This window comes from Ziziphus jujuba, chromosome 11 (assembly GCF_031755915.1).
Source record: "Ziziphus jujuba cultivar Dongzao chromosome 11, ASM3175591v1".
Taxonomy (NCBI): domain Eukaryota; kingdom Viridiplantae; phylum Streptophyta; class Magnoliopsida; order Rosales; family Rhamnaceae; genus Ziziphus; species Ziziphus jujuba.
Genome location: NC_083389.1, coordinates 24,839,652 through 24,851,012, shown reverse-complemented (window position 1 = coordinate 24,851,012; position 11,361 = coordinate 24,839,652). Strand labels below are relative to the sequence as shown.

The window sequence follows — 11,361 nt, the reverse complement described above, 5'->3', positions numbered from 1 at the left end:
ATGTTTCTTTTGTTTGGACTGCTAGAATGGCTAATAGATCTGCACATCTAGTAGGTCAATGGGCAAAACAGCATAGGTTCTATGGGGAGTTAAACATCAATTCCCTGCCCTCTTCTCTTGTTTTGGTTTTGCTTCAGGAAAGTGATATTGGTGTAACCACCTGAATCGGGGTTTGGTTTTTTGCCAGTCCTTTCCTTTTGGATTTTAATAGAATCTCAGTTTCAGCAAAATAAAAAAAAATAAAAAATAGAGTATTGCTAAAAGTGGTTCATGAAAATTTAACACTCAATTTTGAATTCTATAAATACCCATATAGAATTGAGCATATCGAAAGCTCCGTTCAATACCCATACTTTAATTCCTCTCAAAGTTCCATTCAAGTCCCCAAAATAGAGTTTCTAAAAATTAGAGGAAGGGGTCAAACTTATTTGTTTTGTAGAAAGAAATATGTTACATAAATTATATACAAACTCTGTAAACAAATATCATATAAAATAATATATATATATATATAAAGTTTATGTGCTTTGTTTTTAAGGTTTTTCTCAAACCACCGCCCCCCCCCCCCACACACAACACTACAAACCAATTTTTTCTACCAAAAAGATTGAAAAAAAAAAAAAAAAAAGTATTTGAATTCTGCTTGGGTTTTACATTAATAATGGTGCCAACGCTCCGTTAACGTTGAACGGGCGGTTACGCAGTCTGCCAAAATTAATAAATATACAATATTGTATTTCGCAATACATCAATTCAATTTAGAATTCCACCTACGAGGTTCGAATCTCACCAGCTAAAAAATAATAATAATAATGATAATAATAATAATAAACAAATAAATAAATAAATTTAAAATTCAGTTTATATTGATGATTTGGCACGCACCCAGACATCTAGTTCTATTTGTAAGAAGAGCACAGTAAACAAGTGACGTACAAATTTCGTGGAACCTGAAAATACCAGCGTGCCCACCACTTATACAGGTTGTTATTACTGGTCTTTTTAATCTTAGGCGTACGACGCACATTCTTTTACCGTGATGGTCTGTGACTGTTGCCCCTCTTTCTCTACCCCCCATTCCCTTCTACTGTGTTTTCCCACCGACTAAGGCTGAACCCATCGGCGAACCAGCGGCCACGGACGTCCCAGATAAGCTTTCTTCTCTCTTCTCTATTTCCTTCTCTTCGTCTTTCAAATTGTTTGTTTTTTTTAATCTTTTTTTCTCTTTAGGGTTTTGGACTTTACCGACATCTTATTTATTTATTTATTTATTTTTTTTCTATGTGCAATTCTCTATTACAGGTTGCAAGAGTGAATAAAAATAGCAAACATCTGAATTGAGCATTTGTAGATTGTGGATTTTGGATTGTTTTGTGCAACCGGACTTCCATAGGTATTATTAATACTATTATTAGGCTTTTTAGATATTTACTTTACCTATTCCATATATGTATATATATATATATATATTTTGGTTTGTAATTAGTTTTGAAAGAAAAAAATACTTAGAGAGATAAAATCTGACAGTTTTGGCTCATTGCAAATAATACCATTCAGTAGAAGATTGGTTTCTGAAATCAACATTCTGTTTTGGGATTCACAACTACAGTCTATAGAATTATTGTTCATGTAGATTTTCTATGCATGTATAATGTCATTTTTCTATCAAATTTAACATCTAACATAATAATAATAAATAAATAAATAAATGGTAACAACATTACTTAATCTAGCTCCTACCATTCAGTAGAAGATTGGTATCTGAAATCAAAATTCTGTTTTGGGATTCATAACTATAGTCTATAAAATTATTATACATGTAGATTTTCTATGCATATGCCATCATCTTACCATCAATTTTAACATCTAACAGAACAAAGATGTTCAAAGATACTGAGATGGTTGTTGATCTAGCTAGCATCTACAAACCAAATAATAATACTGTGTCAAAGTAAATGGGACAGTTTATCAGACTTCAGATATTATGTGTGCATAAGAATAAAGGTAAAATTTATAAATACAAAAATTAATTTGTGTAAATACGCTTTTAAAAACCACAAAATATGTTTCAACTTTTGATAAGCAAAAGTATTACATTACAAGAAGCTGTAATACAATACTTACCAATCGTTGAACTATTTGCTAAAATTTTCCTTGATGTTGTAACTTATGATACACTTGATATTTTGACCATGTTACTGCTCATTTAATAACTATGTTGGGATCTCTAGTGTGTTTAGTTGTTGTTATTGGTACTTTGTAGTACTGATCTACATGTTGTGACGGCGTCTTTGATGGTGGTGATTTTGAGTTTATAGATATACTTGTTTGGGTGGCGACTTTTTGGCTTGAACCATTAACATATGTGTTTTAAAGAAATGGCAAGTTTTTAAAGAAGGAAGGCCACCTAATAATTAGTTTATTAAGCTGAAAACCTTGAATAAGTACTCTATTTAGAATCTTTATTTTTTGCTCATGTCGCTAAACCATGTTCATGTAGAAAAAAACAAAGAACAAGTTCTGATCACATTAAAACTCTATTTTTGTGCTATAAAACCAAAGCACGAGTTCTGATCACATTAAAACATTGTTTTTGCTGCTATAAAACACATGTGAAACATTAATTACTGTTATTATTTATTGTTCTGAACTTAAAATTATCTTTAACCTTGGATGGTTTTCAGACTTTTTATATTAATTTGAGGTTATGGTTTGCATTTTGGTCATAATTAACAAGTTCTAGTCCTTTATTTGCTTCTTTCTTGCAATGTTTTAATGCACGGTTTTTTGTCAAGTTTAGTATTTTGGCAAGGAATCAAATATTTTTCATAAATTTCTAAGCAACATATATTTTTCTAATGATACACCCTTTTGCATGTGATTTTTCAATATATTTATAGTATAAATGCTATTATTATTATTTCTTTTTTATGTATTTTAGTTTGTAGTGTGTTTTAACAGAGGGAAGCAAAGGAGCTAGAAAAGCTATATATATTGAAAAGTCCATGGATGACACTAGTGCCTCCAGCGTTACCCAAGGAAGCTGTTATGTAAGATCCATAAAGGCCTTCAAGCGAAAAAATAAATCTAACCCAAAAGAAAATCGTGGAGGGGATGATGATGAGATAATAAGTAATAGAGAATCAAAGCACCAAAGGATATTGAGTTTGGTAAATAGTGAAGAAGATAAACTAAGGATGTTGAATTTGATAAATAATGAAGAAGACAAACTACTTAGCATTTTGGATGCGGATCTTCTTCTCCATGTCCTTTCCTTCTTGCCTACCATGGAAGCCATCAGAACATGCATCTTATCAAAAAGATGGAAATCCCTGTGGACTTGCATACCCTCTCTGAGCTTCAGCCTGTGTGGAACACCATTTAAAACTGTATATGAATTTGTTTCCTTCGTGGATAAAACCCTAACCCTTAACAGGTGTTCCAAGATCTTCAAGTTTCAACTTGATTTCCAAGGGTTTTGTCATGGTCAGAAACTGTATCTAGACGAAGAAGTTCTTGATAGATGGACTCTTTTTGCCACTAAGCTGGAGGTTGAGGAGCTCTCTCTTCTTTTATATGAATTTTTGGAGGATTGTAACCTCAACTATAATTATGCACTGCCTAGCCATATCTTTGAATGTTCAACTTTAACCAAGTTGTATCTGTCACATTGTAATATTGTCCCACATCCAGTTATTACTTGGACTATGCTCAAGAGTTTATCTATTAATAAAACCAAGTTAAGTGATGATGTAATCTGGAAAGTAATGTCTGGAAGTCCAGCACTTGAAGTTTTGGAGATTCATCGGTGCATTGGCCTTAGCCGCATTGATATCAGCTCTGGAAGTTTGAGGAAATTGGTGATAGAAGAAAATTGGATTCGGAATAGTATCAATGACGATGCTATTAACTTGGCATATGGTGGCTTGGAAATCTTTGCTCCCAATATAAAGGAACTGGAAATTTTAGGGTTTTTCATGAGAAAATGTCAACTGCTTGATGTTTCATCTCTTGTTGAAGCTCATCTTGTTTTTCAATTGGCCAATGATACAGCTGCGTACTACAGAGATAGTCAAATCATGTTGAGAGATCTCTTGAGTGGTGTTCGGCTTGTCAAGAAACTCACATTGGGTTCTTGGTGTTTTCAGGTTCGTTTTATAAGTGCTTCATTCTGCTTAATGTTCTATATTAAATTTGTTTAATTTTCTTTTTCTATATATGTATAATATATTGCTTAAAAAACATGATTGACGGGCATGCTCAATGGTTTGATGATCAATAATGCTTGAACATATTTCACTTTAATTCTATATGAAATTGAAATTTAGTAATTTATTTTTATGTTTTGATTATAGCAGCATAATGATAATGTGAAGCTTGAAAACTAGTAGGTTGATGTTTGATTCATGGAATGAATGTGGAAAGGAAATGAACATTCTATAGATTGGTTGAAAAAACTTTGTAGAAATGGCATTCTATACCTTTAGGTGTGGAATGCCTATTTAACATTTATAATATCTTTCTATTTTCTCCATCTATTTTCATTAATTTTTCTTGTTTGTTTTGTCTCCTCTATTTCACCTCTATTTCAACGCATTAATTTCTCTGATTGGTTTTGGTTTATCTTTCTAATTTTTTTTATGATGTAATTTCTCTCTTTTGTTTTCTATTTAATTTTTATTATCACATTTGAAAGTGCTATATCACAAAAGATTTTCATACAAACTTAGATGGTAATTACTACCTGGCATGCTGCATCTACTATTACAATTGGGTTGTGGTGATTACGGATTGGATGTCTAATTGTCCATGTGGTACTCTCTTAATCGTTGGTGTTGATTAAATTTATGTAGTTGATAAAACATTTTAAAAGTAAGTTGTAAAAGTTTGATGAAACTTGTTAATATTGAATATTTTGCTTTGATAATCTTTCAAAGTTTGTCATTTTACACTAATTATGTTTCTTTTTGTCTTGTAAAGATTGTTACCAAGTTCCTCAAAGTGAATTGTTTGCATTCTCCACTGTCTGAGTGCAAAAATTTAACGCTGAAAGTGAGAATAAGAGCTCGAAAACTACTCGGTATGGCAACACTGCTGCATAATTTTCCTCATCTGGAGGCATTAACTATAGACGTTTCATCTTGTTTTGTAAGTTTTTCTTTTAAGTATGCCCCATATCTCTTCCTTCATATCTTTTGTGTTTCAATTATAACTATAAGCGAGGAGCACCAATTGCCTTAATAAAATACTTAGATCTTTAATTGTCTTTACAAAACAGACATATTTTTGGAGAGAATTATATGTTCTTTGATCTTTATATACATTTTTCTTGAGCAATTGCACCAATTAAAGGATTTTTTGAGGGAACTATTTTTTGCTAAATGCAACTGGTGTGTTTGATCCTGAACTTTTTGATTTGTTTGGCACTGCAATAAGAAAACTTTTTTTGCCATGGTTTAAATTTGTGGTTAAATCTATTTAGCTAAAATTATTAGTGAATTTAGGCACAAAATTTAGGTTTAGTAAGAGCATAAGTTTTAGCTATTATATGTACTAGAATTTAATTGGATTGGATTGACCTGGATCTCCTTTTTTTCTTTACTTTATTATTATTATTATTTTTTTTTCCTTTTCTTTGTTTAATCAGTGCACTGAAGACTTCTTCCAACCCTACATAGTTGAGGAGGAAAAAATCATCCCCTGGGCATCAAAAGATTTAGAAAAGATTTTGAATTCTTTGGTCTTGCATGATCTTAAGATTGTTAAGATTGTTGGTTCTCGTATGTGCAATCAGAGGCAAATTTTATCACTAGCGGAGTTTTTGCTCAGGAATTCGAGGGTTTTGGAGAAAATGGTATTTCTAGTATCAAAAAAAGTTTGTTATACAGCATCTAATAAGAATGGAAACTGTAAATGGGTTTCTTCTGGTTATGATGTGGAAGGTTTGCGAAAAATTTCTCACAAGTTACATAGTTTCCCAAGATCATCACCACATGTGAATATTATGGTCTCATGGTGACATTTCCTTATATGACATTGAATTTTTTATTTAGTTACAACTTACTCCAAAGGCATTGCAAAGTGCTTTTTGACTTTCTCTATTTGCAAAGTACAGAAAATATTTATGTTTTTTTTTTGGTTTCAAGTGTAGAGTATCTATTTCCCTCCCTTTTATTAATTTGTTTATTTATTATTAATTTTTTATTTTTTTGGTGGTTATTTAAAATATGTTTTTCAAATTAACGGACTCACATTAGAATCTTCTCTCTCTCTAACAAAACAAAGTCTAAAACCTCCAACACCGTAGCCTCCACCTTAATGGTGACTGACTTTAAGGAAATCAGCCACTTGTTACACTCCTGTAAACGACTAACATAAATATTACAAAGCTTTCTGATCTGTTTATGGTTCAAGTTGATACCATAACATGGGTGATTTTCATCATTGACCCAAGCAGCTACTGTGTTTGGATCTAATTCAAGTTGAATTTTTTGATAACCCAACTTCAAAGCTAACTTTAAACCATAGTAAAGGTCCCAAATTTAAGCAAGAATTCAAAAGGGCCTAAAAGTGAAACAAAAATGAGACATGAAAAAGCGCTTTAGTGAAATTTTCGAATTAAAGATGCATTTATTAAAAAAAATTCAACATGGAGGAATTTAGACTACAAAATATTTACAGAATGTTTTTGGTGATAAGCAGCATATCGTAAGCACTCAAACGCCTTGGGAACTTTTTCCATTGGCATGAGTCTGTTACTGTTACCGGATGCTTCTGTACAATGAGCTCACCAGCCAAAGTATAAGGCTTGAGGAGATTTTTAAAGCTTTGTAATCATATATATATATATATATATATATCTATAAAGAAATTCTACATAATATTAACTATGATTTTTGAAAAAATCAGTGTCAATATTCATCTCTATACGATAGTATTGATGATGGGTTCTTAAAAAATCATCGTCAATACTGAAGTTCGAATGAAAAAAAAAAAAAAAAATACAGACGTCTACATTAGAAATAGACTATATATATATATATACATATATACATATATTGATAAATAGAATCATCTAGAACTTTGTTGTTTAGAGGAGATTCAAAGAAATTTGTTGATGCTATGTTGATAGCTAACCAATATGGTAGATGGTTAGACCCAGTAGGAATCCCGAAGCACCAGTGAATTATTTATGCAACTACTTTTTTTTTTTTTTTTTGGCTAATAATTTCTCATAATTTGGGGCTGTATACAGTTCTCTAAGCATGTGTACATAGAACTGCCTTTTGAATCCACTTTTGAACTCGTGGACTACCGGTCTAGTGCATCATCTTTTATGAATGCCTAGCCCCAAGATCCATGAAAAATCCTCATATTTGTGCACTTGATTATCTTCCATGAAAATTTTCTAACACCTTGAACTGAGGGTTTATAAAATTTGAAAATTAAATACAAATTTGTATTCGATAAGTTTTTCAATATGTGAAAACTCAAAATCAAGTTCTTATTTGTTAGGTTTAAAATATTGATAATTTTATACCATATTTATAGCTTAGTATTGTTAATTTGTTGTGGAAAAATATTTAATTATGTATTTTTTAAATGTAGGTGAAGAGAAAAATTTCAAAAAAACAACCATAAAAATTGATTTCTTTAGTTGAACTACGATGAGGACCAAGATTTAAAGCTCAATTGGACCCAATATTAAAAAGATTCTTAAAGATTTCAAAAAGAATCTTTAAAGATTCTATAAATTTTTGTTGATAACTTCTTGTGGAAGTAAGATGTCATATGAATATAATCTAACAATTTCAAAAATCATATTATTTTCGAATTCATATATGCAAGTAATAAGATATCGTCATTTAAAGTTTGAAATTTACAAAAAAAAAAAAAATTCTAATTAAATCTCCATCATTGATCAAAATAGGAAATCAAGGCACTTAAAGGGTTAAGATGAGAACAGATGGTGATAATTAATTAATTTATTATTAATGAGGCACGTGTTATATTACATTCTATATTAAAGGTAAATTATACTAATTAACAATATTTCTAGAAGGAATTAGAAAAAATAAAAATTTAAAGAGCAAGTAATATCAAAAAGTTTTCTTCTACACATGAAATTTGTTCAACTCTTTGGTAGGTTAAAAAATGTATCTTGCAAGTTCCCACATTGAAAACGAAAAGAGAAATTTGTATATATAGCCCATATCTCATTGAAAGAAAAGACACACGTTTAGAAAGTTTTTTAGGAGGTTTGAATAGAAATAAACCAAATTTTAGAAGTTTATTAAGTTCTTTTAAAGATTTTAAAGTTTTAGAGCTTTAGAACTTTAGAAGATTAATTGGAGAATTTGAAGAAGGCATAGTGTGGATTTACTTGATTTTTATTCTAATCTCTTAAATTTTTAATTGTGAACCTTATTTTTAATAATTACAGATGTTAAATTTATTTTTGCCATCAACTAATTTTCATAGCTAGGGTTATAATGTAGCACTAACAATGAAGATTTAATTACTTTAATATATATTGAGTTTTATTTAATTAGTAATATAATTTGTTAATAATAATTGATTGGAAAAAAGTTATGTCTAATGCCATATTATTTGCTTAATATATGATTAATAAATTTACATGAATTAATTTATAGGTCAGAAGTATAAATTAGGTTATGTAAATATTATCAATTGTGAGTAGAAACTACTTTTGATTAATTTTGTGATTAAATGTGATTAACAAAATTATTAGTTAATTAAATTCACATATTCAAGTAATTAAATTTGAATAGTTAGTGGTAAATTCAAATACCTTAGTATTCATAATTATTAAATTCACTCTTTTACCTAAAATTGATTTAGTTTTAATTACTTGCTTCTGTTTAATTTAGTTTAATTAATTTTCAATTGTCTTCTTAGTTATTAGTTCAAACATTACCAAAACATAATTATTTTTAGTGCTTAACTCTTAATTCATTTGGTACCAAAACCCTATTTTTCTATTTTTATTATTTGAAATGATTCGTGCATTTTCGAATTGATTTTACACATCAAGTTTTTGGCATCGTTGCCGGAGATTAATGTGTTAATATTAATTCAAATTGGGTTTAGTATTACTTTCAACATTGTTTTTCTTATTTTCAATTTTTTTTTTCGGTTTTAGTGTTGCATGCTAAGGTTTTAATTCCTACTTGATTGCCCAACTTGCTTTGAATTTTAATGCTTGTTTTGTGGTACTTAAAGCCAAAATTTTGTTTTTAATTTCTTGGTGTCTAGGTTATGAGCAAGGTTTTAAATATTGAAATTTTCTTTGAAATTTCCTCGAAATTTTAATTTTTTTAGGAGTTGAAAGGAATTTTACATTTCAAATAGAAACGGATAGAATTTCAATAATATCTATCCAAAATTTTCAAATTTCACCCAAATTTTTACGGAAATTTCTACTAAAATATTCACATAAAATCCTTTACAGTTTTGTTAAAAAATCTATAATATCCATCGAAAATACAAAAATTTCTGAAATTTCAGAAATTTCCACCTAAATTTTTGAGATTTCCATGAAAATATTAAAAATATCTATGAAATTTTTTAAAATATTTTTTATAAAAAAATTCAAAAATATTGTTAATGTTTAGTAAATTATTTTACCAAATTAATTTTAATGATGATATTTTTAGCTTTTGATTGTCTTTTTAAGTATTTAATGATATAAATAAAATGGAATGAATTAAATTCAATAACCTTAATAAGTTCTATTAATTGATAAAATATATACATATACTTGCTACATATTTTGTATAAGAAGAATTGATTATAATTTTATAATTACAAGTTAATAATTGATTATATAAGGATGGAAAATAATAACATAAAATAATAATATGGAAATACAATATTATTTAAAACTTGCAATGATAACATTTAAATTAATAACATTAAACAAATAAAAATAGAAATATGATAAATATAATATACAAAACATCAAGGATAACTATATTTAATATAAAATCTTTATAATTAACATATTAATAATAACATGAAAAATTATCAAGGAGATAGATTTTTTAATAATTACTTTTTATTTTTTCTATATCAAAATGAGAACGGAAAAAATACCAATAAATTTCAATTACCTGAGAGTTCTATAAATATTGAGATGATATTAATGAAATATAATATAATTGTAATTGTTTTATCTTAATTAATAAACAATTTTATCAAATATATACTTTTTTTTTGCATTTTTTTATTAATAATAATTTATTTATAATAGTTATTGCTTACTATAAATTAAATTGACTAAGAGTAACATAATATCTATTCAATATTTTTCCAATTTTTATAATCATATTTGACAATTGATTGATTGAATAAACTAATGCTAAAATTTCAACAAAAATTTTTATTCTTTAAAATAAATTTTCATTATTTTTTAAAATTTTTATCAATATTTGATACTTTTCAATATTTTTATGGAAATTTTCATATTTTAAATTTTCAATATTTTCACCGATATCGAAATTTTAAACTTTGGTTAGGGTTTAGCATACTTAGGGGTTTTATTATTTTAATTTGTTTTATTTTTCAATTGTTTGGTTGAATAAGATGAATTTTATCTTATTTTAGTTGGATTTTCAATTTTTACAACAATTTACATTGATTGCATAGCTGCACACTAAGGTTTAATCTTTCATTCTTTTCTTTTTGTTTGGTTTATTATTTCCTCAAGTTATTTTTACTTATTTTCTAGTTAGTGTTGTTTGTTTTTCTTTATTGCTAATTGATTTTACTTGTTGAATTAATTAGCAATGTTACAATTTTAGTTTTTATTTTCTTGTTAAATTTTTTAATTTATTTTCCTTTCTCTCTTTTTAGGTATTAGGTGTTGTTTATGAATCATAGTGATTCGGAATTACTCTTAAATACCGATATTGGCATATTTGAAACGACTTTAAGGAAACAAAAAAAAGAAAGGAAAAGAAAGCACTTTCAAGGACTCAAAGTCAAGTTGCTACAGTTGATGATCGAGAATTCTGAGGTGAAGTTAAAGTGGTGAACAAACCAGCACCTAGAAAACAAGCCGTAAGGGGTACTTGGATATGAGTAGACCAAGGAACTCAGGAGGGTGCAATGGCCACCCCAAGAGAAGACAATTTACCCATGTGCGAGTATTCCCTTCCTAAGAAAATTATTTGTCTTGCATATGGAGGCCACCCATTGAAGCAAACAATTTTAAAGTTGAAGCATCTACTACTTCTTTGCTTAATAATGTTCAATTTAGTGGTTTTCCTTATGAATATCCTAATTTGCATATTTCTTGTTGTCTTCAATTGTATGATATGTCTTAGCAAAATGGTGTTT

At 28.4% G+C, this 11,361-nt stretch overlaps 1 protein-coding gene across 3 annotated transcripts; it reads left to right on the top strand.

The window, feature by feature from the left end:
* Positions 1-914: 914 nt before the first annotated feature.
* LOC107415272 (F-box/LRR-repeat protein At5g02910) lies at positions 915-6,131 on the top strand. 3 transcript variants are annotated; one of them, XM_016023572.4, is made up of 4 exons: positions 915-1,393; positions 2,962-4,148; positions 4,981-5,148; positions 5,648-6,131. In XM_016023572.4, the coding sequence occupies exons 2-4, from the start codon at positions 3,006-3,008 to the stop codon at positions 6,017-6,019; spliced, it is 1,683 nt and encodes a 560-aa protein (XP_015879058.1). In that variant the 5' UTR covers positions 915-1,393; positions 2,962-3,005; the 3' UTR covers positions 6,020-6,131. The 3 variants fall into 3 exon arrangements, with proteins under 3 accessions (XP_015879058.1, XP_015879057.1, XP_015879059.1); XM_016023571.4 differs by having other exon boundaries at positions 2,949-4,148; XM_016023573.4 differs by having other exon boundaries at positions 2,942-4,148.
* Positions 6,132-11,361: the final 5,230 nt, after the last annotated feature.

What these genes read in the sequence shown, in the direction of transcription:
- LOC107415272 (XM_016023572.4), top strand. Translation starts at nt 3,006, where the DNA reads ATGGATGACACTAGTGCCTCCAGCGTTACCCAAGGAAGCTGTTATGTA. An exon ending in TGGGTTCTTGGTGTTTTCAG is followed by an intron (nt 4,149 to 4,980) that starts GTTCGTTTTATA and finishes TGTCTTGTAAAG; the next exon opens with ATTGTTACCAAGTTCCTCAA. An exon ending in TAGACGTTTCATCTTGTTTT is followed by an intron (nt 5,149 to 5,647) that starts GTAAGTTTTTCT and finishes TTGTTTAATCAG; the next exon opens with TGCACTGAAGACTTCTTCCA.